This window comes from Photinus pyralis, unplaced genomic scaffold (assembly GCF_008802855.1).
Source record: "Photinus pyralis isolate 1611_PpyrPB1 unplaced genomic scaffold, Ppyr1.3 Ppyr1.4_LG7, whole genome shotgun sequence".
In the NCBI taxonomy this organism is placed as follows: domain Eukaryota; kingdom Metazoa; phylum Arthropoda; class Insecta; order Coleoptera; family Lampyridae; genus Photinus; species Photinus pyralis.
Genome location: NW_022170738.1, coordinates 16,856,212 through 16,869,400, shown reverse-complemented (window position 1 = coordinate 16,869,400; position 13,189 = coordinate 16,856,212). Strand labels below are relative to the sequence as shown.

General features: G+C 35.4%; 1 protein-coding gene across 6 annotated transcripts in view; it reads left to right on the top strand.

Moving 5' to 3' along the window:
- LOC116176360 (cAMP-specific 3',5'-cyclic phosphodiesterase) overlaps positions 1-13,189 on the top strand; it is a 416,659-nt gene that overhangs the window by 353,057 nt on the left and 50,413 nt on the right. For all 6 annotated transcript variants that reach the window (XM_031494887.1, XM_031494885.1, XM_031494883.1 and 3 more), the window contains one exon: positions 1,348-1,460. In XM_031494887.1, coding sequence (XP_031350747.1) covers positions 1,348-1,460 — 113 coding nt within the window. The remainder of the gene's footprint in view (positions 1-1,347; positions 1,461-13,189) is intronic.

Here is a 13,189-nt window from a genome sequence, read left to right as displayed (position 1 = left end):
AATCAAAATCGGCGCACCTCTGATTTATTTCTTATTCGCAAATACAGACAATGATCTAAATTTCAAAGTATTCACGTATCTTTAAAAAAACAAATTTTGCATTCATCACAGACCATTGTAACAATAAAAGATATCTTTAAGACCTGTGCATCGTTAATTAGTTTTTGAAGTTACGAGCCCTATTCCGAAACCGATAACTACGATTTTTATTTACGTTACTTGTGTAATCACGAAAAATTTGTCCGTGTTAGTTTATATACATTTTGAATTAATTAGATTATATTTGTGGTATAGAAATATAGTTATTTGTGCATCGTAAAGTAGTTGTCTTGAATTAACGTTGCGTGTATTTTCTTTTATGTTCTGCCGATTTGTACGGACGATTCGTTGCCGAACAAAATTTTGCTTTTGTTTAGTTAACGTAATTACTATAAAATACTATTTCGGTTTTAATATTCGAGTACTCCGAGTGTCAAACGTTAGGCATTGCTATCGCAGTATTTTTGTGCATCCCTCTTGTTATTTTGTGTTTTTATCTGTCACAGATAAGGCAGGAAAGCGCCCTTTTGAGCTCAGAAAGGTTGCGACCTGTGGTTCAAAGTCAATATTTTTATTGTTTAATGTTTGATTACAAGTTTGCCTTGTTCCCTATTTCGGAAAGTATTATATTTTTTTTTTTGAAATTGATTAAAGACTAAACATGTAAAGTTGAGCATTGAGAAAAATCACGGGATTTATCGTACCTTCTTGCAGTAAAGTTATTAGTTATCCAAATTTCATTACCATCGGCCACACCTATTTTAAGATTTTAACGGACTGAGCATTTTACCCCCATTGTCACGAGGGGCAAATAAAAGGCAGTGTGAATTAAGCCCGGCACTCATTCATGTTTATTTCATAAACTTGACGAGATCCAAGAATACATTTACCATATACCGAATGAATCACTTTTAAGCAGAAGATTTTCCTATGTTTGATGTTTCCCAATTTTAAAATAAACTGAAAATAAACATTTTACTAATTTATTTGGTTTGGCGAGCTTTGAGGGTGGAAACCTGCTGGGAATTATGCATAATTATGTTGGAAAATTTGAGTATAATCCAATAAAAATGTAATAACTTAATCTGGCAGCATTAAGCCGCCAACTTTAGACTTCGCAAAAATGCTTTGTTTTACGGTTCGACTCATTTACGTTTTCAATAACTTGGAGAAAATACGCAGTTAGTTTGTACCTACGCATTCTCGTTAAATGTCTTCAAATGAAACAGAGCGAGCAATTAAGAGCGACACGTCTTTTAATGCGTCAAGTTTAATTATTGTCGTTTCTTACGCGTTTGTTTGTTATAGATGAGGCGTATATGAAATTAGCTTTGGAGACCATGGAAGAATTGGACTGGTGCCTAGACCAACTGGAAACCATACAGACGCACAGATCGGTCTCAGACATGGCGTCACTAAAGGTAAGGAATTTCTATTATTCACAAGTCTACCTTAATAAATGTCACTTCTTATTCACGAGCTAATTAAAACCAACAGTATTACGTACAGTTCCTGAAAGTAGGATGAGATAGGTCAACCGTTATTTACTATTCCTGAATCACACCATAACTTTTCAGTTACTTGTAAAGCAATCCGAAAGGAATTTGCATTCTTCTTCGCAATACGGCAATAGTCACGTGGATTAACGAGCCTTAATTAAACAGTTGTATACCAAAGCCTTATCAAGTTTACTATAGATCGCATACAACACCGTTAGCCGTGGAAAAAACTATAATATATAGATAATAAAACAATAAATTAGATTTTATCAGTACTATAACATCTGCCCCTTCGGGATAATTGGGCAATATTGCTTGCGAACATTTACGAATGCGTGTTATTAATTTTCACGTTTAGATAGTAGGAAAATTTCTCTCGACGAGAAAACTACCTATTTTGATTGCAACCATTGGAATGGAAGAGAGTTTATGTAGAACGTATTAACGGATATAGAAAGTGTAAGTTGTTTAAAGGGGTCTTTTCGATATTTAATTAGTGAGACCTACTTTAATTAACATTCGTGATTGAAATTACATAGAATGTCTCTTGTGAGCTTCCTAATTTTAGCTTTATTGGGGTGGATTTGTTGCGGTGCGACCCTTTGAGTAACCGCGCCCTTTCCTTATATTCGGATTAGACACTTCATTAATCACGCTTCTTGCAATAATTCTACTAACGACAGGCTTTAATGTATATTGAAATGGGGTAAAGTATGTCGTAAACATGAATGGTCTGCCAAGGAACCCTTTCACCTTCAGTCGTTTGAATGGAGGTTCGTCAACTCCATTCATCAAATTGCATAGTTTAAAACCTGTAATTTTGTGCTATTTAGTTCCGAACATTGTTCCATAAGTTCCCCAAGTGAAATTTAAAGATTTCTTACCTACAAGAAGTTATATGGTAGTAGTAGAAAAATGTTAACCAGAATGGAAAATCTTTGGTTGTACTGAGAAACATTGTTGGATCCTCTTCCAACAATATGAAACGTCATTAAAGTAATTGCTACACAAATATTGAATGAAGAAAGTATTCCGATGGCTTTACTGACTCACATTTAGTTCAGCTGAATTCGAATGATATCATTGTTATCATTGCGATGTTTATCAAAGTTACACAAAAATTAACTATCGCTCTTTCTCTTAACTAACAGCTGCTTTTGGCTGGAGTTACGGTAAAAAAAAGTTAGTTACAAAAAGTGCAAAAAATCGAGAGATAGAATAAAAGAATATAAAAGATCTCCAGATGCCAGAAAATATATAAAACAAAATAATAGCACAAATAGCATCTAAAGGTTGTCGCACACTTGTCAATTCCGTTCCATGGTTCCGTCACGTCGATGGCCGTTATAGGGTAGCAAAGTGTCAGGGTATGCTGATAAAAAAAAGTTTTCACATTGTCGCTCTAATTCTGCAAAAAAGTTTGATTGCGTTTTGCCGTTTTGATATATCTCAAACAGACCCCTAAAGCGGATCTAAAAAGCGACAGAACACCTCGATACGGTGTCATTCATTGGATTTGACCCATTTTTCTTGTTACATGTGGTATATAGGTCAAATGTGCAAAGTTTCAACCGAATCGGCCGAAACGTATGGCTGTTATCGTGTTCACGGACAGACAGGCAGACGGACACTATCGCATCCCCTATAAAGCTCGCTCTGACGCTTAATAATAATATGGGAGTCGTACAATTTCACAAAATGGTCCAAATCCTTTGTTTATTTTATTTATTCTTTATTTTTGGCCAGGGTTTCAGCCAATGCTGCTCTACCACCCCAACTCATTATATATTTACAAATATTCATACCCGAACCCGTATTTGAACCAGGGACTCTTGGTACCTACGTGAGCTTCAACTCTTCTGCGCCAGACGGGCCGTTTGTTAACACACTTGGTTTTTTTAAAATATCAACACCATGTGGAGTAGAAGTTATTTACCTATTCACCTATACCTAAATTTTTAACTTTTTCTTATTATTGCACTGTTACCTAGCTATTACACAAAGGTGTGATTTTTCAAACGGAGCGTATTGTAGCGTATCTTCTAGAGCGATACTAAGGCGCCATCAGGTCGCCATCACGGTGATAAACGATTAGTCACTGGGGATAAGGAATGAAAGCGGATGTGATTATTTTCATGGAATCTAATATACTGATTCGACACTTTTCTAGAAGGTTTGCTATTCGGGGTGTAGAACCGTTTTATGCACCATAGGGATTTCAATGGCAATTTCCTTATATAGAAATATTTTCTTGCATCTGCTCATCTCTTAGAATTAATTGTACGGCGCGAGTGATTTTTACTAAATCGTGCCGTGAAAACATTGAAAAAAAATTAGATTTACAATTACAATTATAATTTCTCCAATTTCCCACCACAAAAAATTACAAATCGGCACATGAATAGACGCCGAATTTTTTCACAATTTCTCAATTTCTACACAAAAATGATCTACAACTTTGCTGTAAAATAATTAGGGGAGAAAATATTTCAATATAAAGTAATTACCATTGAAATCCATTATGGTACGTAAACCAATTCTACACCCTGTATAAAGAAAATGAATTGTGTTTAATTTTGATCTCAACATCGATGCCTAAGGGAAAAATAGTGAAATTCGCGCTCGTGTTATAAATATTTAAGGACCGTTCCTCGTTGGTCGAGTAGAAAAATAACTTCTATTCTTTGTTTTTTCGATATTTTTAAAAATAAGTGAGATGTCATGAAAAAAAAATTGGGTTAATTTTTTAACTTGTGCTGTCGCGATGTTGCTACCTAGGTTGCTACTATTTATTTTTTTAAATGGCATGGAAGGTTATCCATTTGCCACAAATTGTGATGTACATTATATAAGTTGGTAAACTTTGTACAAGAAGTTGCATAGTAACTCAAATATTATTTTTTGGTTAAGAGAAAGTAAGTGAGCAACATTAACCGGTAATTGAACGTTATTAAGTAATAATCCATTGTAAAGTAGTTCAATTTCATCATTATTTTTTGAGCACTTAAAGAAGATATGGTTCATGTCGCATGCAGAAGCATTATCGCATGAACACACAGCAGATGGAATAATGTGCAGCTTCGCGAGATGAGCTGGGAATCTACCGTGGTTACATTTTAAGCGTGATATAGTAGCAGCTGACTTTTTGGAGAAGTTGAAGGTGAATATATGTGGGATGTCTTTTGGTAAGGAAGGATGAAGAAGGAAGTATTGGTTATAAGAACTATGGGAATTTTCCACCCATTTCTGTTCCCACTTTTCCTGAATACTTGCTTGATGCCACCTAATTAAATCAGATGCTGTTGAAATGTTTTCAGTTTTTCCAGTTCTAATGGAATCTTTTGCAAGATGGTCGACCATCTTATTGCCCCGTATACCTGTATGACTTTTGGGTTGCTACTATTTACACCCAAAACTATTTACATCTGGTATCACAAAACCATAAGCGCAATCAGTTATTCTTGGAAAAGTAGGCCAAAAATGACTATTCGTCACTTTTTTGTATCGGGGAATTGAAATTGGGGCACCTGGGACAATCTCGATGGCATACAGGAATACGTTTTTTTCGTATACAAATGATGGGGCAATGAACTTTCTATTTATAGCATCTGCGATCAACCAACTTTTCCCTTTTGCAATAGGTATGAGCTATTATTAATAAGGCCAAAATGATCCAAAATGTTTCGCTAGGAGCTACTTCTCTAAAAGTCGCAAAATTTTTCGCATATTTATTGCTTATTTCTTCTCAACAAATAGGTAATATCTATTGCTGGATGGTTAACTGGTTAAGCTAACTTAACAGATGCATAACTGTATGTATTGTGAGGATACGTCAAAACAAATATGAACAAATTTTTAAATTATTCGGAGATTGCGTTTGTAAAATAATAACAATTTAGTTAGTAACAAATATAATAATGATTTGTGAATAAAAAATACAATAAATATTCTTGTAAATAAGTTTGATTGTCCATTACTTTACGTTGAAGACCGTCCCTCGAACTAATTAATATTCTGTAGAAATAAACACAAAAACATAAAAATTGGCAAAAACATTGTGGTTAGAGTTGTTAAAAAATTGAGGGATTGCTATGCTACAAATTATAAAACTACTATTGTTTCCTAGATGATTAATGGTAAGCAGGCTGTTTCGGCTTTTTTGGCATATGATTCATGAGAATGCGATGGTTTTCACTAACGGCTCTGTACTTGTTTTCGCTGTGAAATAATCAAAATTCTTTGTTTTCAAGAAACTGTCACAGTTGCTTTTTTGATCTCATAATTAAACGAAACTGTCAATTATTACATGAAGTTATATTTACACAATTGTTTGATTTTCATGAAAAAATTTCAAAAAACAAAGGATTGTCTACAACAAAAAGAGAAGAATGGAAATACCTAATTCATAAGGTTTTTCTTGGCTGAAAATTGAATGCTGTAGTTAAGTAATTAATCATATGCAATTATGATTAAGCTTCAAAGGGCGATGGGTTTCTCCAAATTAGCTTAAAGATGAATTTTTTGCAGATACAATTTAGTCACGAATTAATAGTATTCATGAATCGTTTTTTTCAAATGCTGACGTTATTTTCTGCCAATTTGCAATTCAGTTCTGAGTCATTTTTTTTTAATTACATTACGAAAACAATTAGGTTCGTTTTATAATTAAAATAAATATTAAATGGCGTGCCAAATAGTTGCAGTCTGGAAATACGCCTACCACTTCCTTAAAGTCGCAGGTGATAATTATAAAGTATGTCTTTTTTGTGAGTATTGACCTTAAAGTAATTCTATGGTTTTTTGAATTTATTACTGTAATCAAGTAATAAAAAAAAATAGAAAAACTTTCTTGTGGGTTGTGTCATTCTGCTTGCCGCGTCTCCGTCCCTTCTTCCTGCGCCACCGTCCTTTTCCTTCCTTCGCAAAAACTCTTCCCGATGCCTACCAGGTTACGCGATACCCGTTTCTCTTTGCCAGATCATCACGTGCACCCCCGCGATGTCAAACGTAATCGTAGCGAAATAGTCCCCGACGGCCCTAGAGTTCTTTATACTGGATACCACTCTGCGTATCGCGTCCAGTAATACATGCCATTTGTGCTCAAACGGGCATCTAGCGGGAAAGTTGTGGGGTAGTTTTGATTTCTTTGATTCTATATGTTTTTTGGGGTGCTGAATCCGAATCTGAGGTTTGCCAACAAAATTTCTTGACGCAACATTGAAAAAAACACAAAAGAAGTTGAAAAAGATATTTTTTTGGCAGTTTTGTGCTTACAACTTGAAAACTATCAACTATTCGAAAATAACCTTCCTATTCAAAATGAAAGTACATAAAATTTCCTACAGACCCCACTATTTAGTTTTTTTCCTCGATGAACCGTTCGGGCTCGAGCGCCAGTTGAAAATTGGGGTATTTCAGCTGTATCCGCAAATACTCATCTTTTATTATTATTTTATTATTATTCTGTGCAAATATAAATCCGTACTTTTCATTGTCTACCGGTCTCCTGAAAAGATTTTATAACTGTTCCGTCTGGTATAAAACTCTCCCACTCCTTCACAGATGAGCCAAGGCCCATTACGTCACCGTGTACCTGCGTTTGCAGTCTGGAGACCCTCCTCCCATTCACATACATACACACCCTCACAAAGTTACACAGATGGACGGACGGACAGTCCAAAATCATGAACTCGCTTTTTGTCGCTGGTTAACATGTAAACAGAAAAGAAATAAATCGGGTTCAGTTGTTAGCAGACAAATTTAAGCTGGGGTAATTGCGTTACCCCACTCCGAGGAGTACGTGATTCTTCAGAACACCGGAGCAAGAGGGATAATGCCGTTGAATAGGAAATCAATATACCCCCTTTTGCCATTTGAATTTTTTGAATTAATAATGACCACAGCGCCAATTTCCCAAATTCAACAATAATTATCCAAACATGCTAAGGTAGGGTTTTGTGATTTCTTTATCTGGTTCGGAAGAGAGTGGGAATAGTTTTAGATGGCACAGTATAAGTATTATATATTATAAATAATATAATAATATGATATAGTGTTGTTCGTTAGAAATTAACTTTTCATACAATTCTGGACTACAATAAACACCTTGAATGTTATAAAAATGAGAAAAAACCACCCTTACATATGAAATTCAAATAATAGTCGGTAAATGCAAGGAATTCACTTATTGACAACGCTTAATATTAATTTAGGGTTTTAGTGCGAAAAAACTATGTTTTGTGGAGATAGCCGAAATACGCCAATTTTCAACTGGCGCTTGAGCCCGAACGGTTTATCGAGGAAAAAAACTAAATAGTGGGGTCTGTAGGAAATTTTATGTACTTTAATTTTGAATAGGAAGGTTATTTTCGAAAAGTTGATAGTTTTCAAGTTGTAAGCACAACACTGCCAAAAAAATATCTTTTTCAACTTCTTTTGTATTTTTTTCAATGTTGCGTCATGAAATTTTGTTAGCAAACCTCAGATTCGGATTCAGCACCCCAAAAAACATATAGAATCAAAGAAATCAAAACTACCCCACAACTTTCCTGGTAAAAATACAATTTAACTGGATTACAGGGTCTTCTCCCCCACAAACGGTACTGATTCGTGTAGAAGCCCCAGATTTCAGATTCAGGGTTGGCCTATCGGGCGTTAGCCCCCCGATAGTCCTCTTGCTGAGAGCAGTGACTGTGTCTTTTTGCAACCTCGTTGCAAGTTCTTCCATTCTTCTCTATTTTAAAAATACTGCTTTAGACTTTTGCCACAATTTTTCTCTTAGGTTTGCCCTTTTTGTACTTTAGCGGGTAAGGTTTTTACCCGAGTTTTTACCTTTTACCTTCAACTTTTAGTGTTCGTTTGTTGCTACACTTGCAAAGACCAGCTTAGTGGCATTCATGCACTAGGTACTATCCCAAAGGCACGTTTAAGACGGCTCATTTTGAATTATCAGTTTTGGATGAATCACCCAAAGTGGAATGAAATGAATCGTCTAAAACAAATTCATCCAATGTGATCATCCACAATGAATACCGGAATAAAGTTGATCTGGGCTCTAGCTTCATTCCCTTTCCGTGATTCATTGCGTATGTATAATCAAAAATGAATCATGAAAACAGTAGCTAACTTTTATTGACAGTGACGAGTGAACGGTTGTAAAACTACCACGTTTGTCATTATTTATTGGTTTTTAGAGTGTCGATTTTGCTATTTTTTAAATATGGTTTTCTAGAAGAAAGACGGGCAGTGTTTTTGGAATACCAAATCGGAAGAGTATAAAAGTCAAACTTCCCGAGAAAGAGCTTTGAAAAAATAGTAGATTTTCATTTCATTCGTTGCCATCTTTAGATGAACTAAATAATTCACTTTGGTTGATCCATGCACACGTGTTTTTTTTAAATTGCCATAATCATTTTTGATGATTCATCCAAAATGGTCCGTCTAACCCCCATTAATAGCTTAGAAACTATCACCATACGGTTTTTTTAAGGAAAAAAATAGCTCTTGTGCAGAAATCTCCATAACACTCCAGTCATCAACAGACTGTTGCTGAACATGATGACAAAAGATAAAAATGAAATTCCTCCAGATGAAGTGTAACCGTATATGTATTGGTCTAGGTCATGATCTAAGAATGATTACACAAAATCTCAGTTGTATTTGTTTCTTACATCATCACTCATCAGGTACGTGTCACTGTTGTAACATTTCACCATTTCACAACTTTCCTCCATTGGATTAGATGGTATAGGCAGATTACAATTTCAAACTAATTAGTTATATGCGGTTTTGTATCTATCATAGGTCGTACGTGCCGCCCATGTACAATCCATTTAATCTGTTGTTCTGTCCTAAAACTAACACACAATCTTAGAGATTGGATTAATTACTGTAATTGCAACTTAAGGTGAACGTACTCTAGCATTATGAAAAACCGGCGGAAACAAATTACATCCAATAAGGAAATACTTGGGATTTCGCTAATTGTATAAGATGTTCCGTTCTACATTTTAACATTTTCGCAAAAGTAATTTAAAAGCGATTTTCTTCGCTCCAGCGAATCCTTTCAATATCAAATATGTACTTTGTGTATATAAATTGGCAGATTTAGTGCTTTGTCAAGGGTTAATCAGTGTTAACCTTGCTACATGATTCAAAAGATTTTTTCGTTAATTATAGATTCTCGCCAATAATGCGTTAGGTAAGTCACGTATACACAAAAGCAAAGTCCCTTAATCGTGTAAATGTTTGTTTGGAGTGGAGAGATAACTGCTAACTATACGAATTTTTTTGTTTTAAAATACTACAATGTAAATGCTAAGTAAACAGGAACGTCAGCGTGTGTTACACAATTTGTAAACTGTTTCAATGAAACAATAACGATTTCTGGATTTGCTCCAAATTCGCCGGCAATTAATTGTAGTCAAGGATTCTCTGCGTGGTGTAATTGAAAACAGAGATCATGGTGTTAGTAAATTGGTAAAAGCAACACTAAAAATATACGTGGAGTAATGGGGGTAGCACCTGCAAAACGTAAATTCCCCGGAGGTTTTCCAAACACAACTCCAGCGTCGTAAAAATAGTAGAACTGAAAACGCACGTCTTAATGGTATGTTCTGTATCATGTGTGGGAATAAGTTCAATTTATCATTTCCTACAATGGGTTTTATACGTACTTAAAAATTTCTGTAAGCATTTTGTTCCAAGTATCTATCATCCATCCACGAGTCACATTATCAAACACTTCTTCTATGAGAAACAGATTTAAATAAGATACCAATGATCGTATACGATTTAGAGTAGGGGAATTTTTTAACACTGATCCTTGAACTCGTAGAAATCGATTGGCGAAGGATTGACATCGCTCTCTCCTTTCGTTTTCGAGTTCGGCGAGGAACAGGTAAAACCATCAAGAGGCGAATTTTTTTAATATTGGAAATGTTAATGTTTGCTTATGTTTAAAATTTACGAATTTCGTTCAAGGCCAAAAGACAACGGTGTCGCATAAAGTGACGTTGTACCGTACTCGGCCATGATTGGTAGGTTAAGGAAAAGTCGCGGATATTGTCCATACGGTACTTACTTAATAGGGCTCCTAAAATTCTCGCACTTCGGTCTGTATCGCACATCTTTAATAGTACTTCTAGCATATTATGAGTATGACGCATTCTATTCAGAAAGTTGAGGACTGATCCGAACGAATATAAGGGTTCCCTGTCTGTCTTTTATATATTGCGTTATACTGTTATCATTTCCAATGTCTCCTGTGGTTGCATGGATTGCGAAAATTGTGAATTTTTTCTTTCGAAAAATGCGGCGTAATATATCTTCGACTTTTGGTACCTAATGTATTTTACCTCTTCTCATTTTTTCGATTCCATCATTGAATAATAAGATTATTTATTCATTGATTCCATGCAACGACTACTATCCTACTGTCCTAAAACGCAATTTGATTTGGTTATATAGCAAATTCGAGTGTTCTCGATTGCTCCCGAATGATTTAGAATCTTCTAGAATGTCCGCGAACGAACACGTCATATTTCCCGGAAAGATTGCTTCACATTCCCTTTAGTTCTTTATCGCCGATGACTGATTTTTCGTAGTGCCTCGATGTCTATTGGGATTTCTGGAATACCCGCAACAATACAAAAACAAGCAATATGGACAGTAAATAGGGCGGCACAAAATATTGCGGTAGCAATGTCTAACATCTGACACTAGGATAAATCGGATACGAAAACCGTAATTAAGACTCAATAAAAATCAATAATAATTCAATTACGTTTACATTTCATCTGCATAAAGTTTTGCCGTCGGCGCATTACCACAAACATAAAAAAATGCGCTATTATGGTCACTTTGTCCGTTCCTCCGTCTGTCTGTCTGTCTGTCCGTCCGTCCGGGCATTCGTTGGGGCGCTACTAGTTCTTTATCTTAAGAGCTATTGTTCTACTTTTTTCGCTATTTGGTTCGTTATGGTGTCGAGGCTTGCACCAAGGAAGGAATTTTTTCTGCGTTTATTGCTAAAAATGTTATTGTAAAAAATTCACAGATTTCGCAATCCTTGCAACCATCGGAGACATTGGAAATGATAACCGTATAACATATAGTCATAAATAACCCTTATTCACACGGAATAATCGTAAACTTTCTGAATAATAAGCGGCGCAAAATGCGTGTAACACTGTCACGGGCGATGTGCGAGAATTTTAAATTCGAATTAACAAAACCCCCGGGCACTGTTAAGTAAGTACCGTATCGACAGTATCCGCGACTTTTCCTGAATCTACCGATTGTAGTCGAGTACGGTACAATCAACACTAGAGGCGACACCACTGTCTCTTTTCTGCTTCACAAATCTGGTAACTTCATTCCCGTACAAAACATAAGCATTGCCAATGCTAAAATGGTATTTCAATAGGAATATTCACATTTGACGGTCAGGTCGCGGTTAGAACATGTTTATAGAAATACACGCTACAATAATTGACCGGACCGTGATCTGACCGATAATGTGAATTGGCCTCAACGAACCTAGAGATCGTTTATAATTTTGTATTGCTGTCTGTCGTCTGTCTGTTGGTATGTCCGTCTGTTGGTATGTCCGTCTGTTCCTTTGTCTGTGTGTCCATCTATCTATCCGTGTGAACGATAACTTTGTTTAGAAATGTCCGATCGCTTTGACATCTCCGTTAGTTGTGAACTGAATTGCATGAAATTCAATATGGGCATAGCTTCAGTCATATAATACGCAATGCCAAAAGTTGAGTCAGTTGCAAACTTTTTTATTTATAAAAGTATTTAAATGAAATTTGATACATAGGCACTTGGAACAAAGCAAAATCTATGAAATTCTTCTTATAAACTGAAATTGAAGTAGCACGTCAAAAATGGTTTGCACCTATGCAACGCTATCTTTCATATTTGTGGCCGGATTTTTACGATTTTAACAGAAGTTGCATCTTACAAATGGGAAATGAGTGCAAGTGGAAATGCGCTTTTTGTAAATCGTTTACGATTACTTTTTTAAGTTGTTTTGAGTTGCGGATGAAATTAAACCGTTATGATTGATTCAGATATCCGCAAAACACGTATCTGGCAGCTACAGAGTATTATGTTTACATTATATTTATTTAATGTAGGTACACGAAAACAGTTGCAAGATCGTCCTCGTGAAAAGGTTAAATTTCGTATATTTGCAACGCAGGTCCCTGGACAAATCTGCTTGGTTCTCGAATTCGGCTAATTCAGGACGATCATTTAGAGTGATTTTACATTAAATTCATTTCTCTTTTTCTTGGGATTATCTACTTTCTCCTCGTTTTCATTAAGATAACGCACACTACTTAAAATAGGCTGTTACCGCCGAAGATGCTACCACGAAAATAAAAATCACTTTCTCAAATAATTAGAAATGAAAATAGAAATGTGATACCACAGTTAAATATAATTTGCACTAATTATTAACAAAGTTTAATCCAAAACGCTACCTCATACCAATTGTTGGCGTTTAAAACATGGGAAAGTAATTTACTGCTATGCGTTTTGTACAACTCATCCAAACATGACCTTAAAACATCTTGGCAACAGCACATGGTTCGCTTTACTTTCATGTAATTTTAATAGGTAAACTCGTATCAATTTATGTT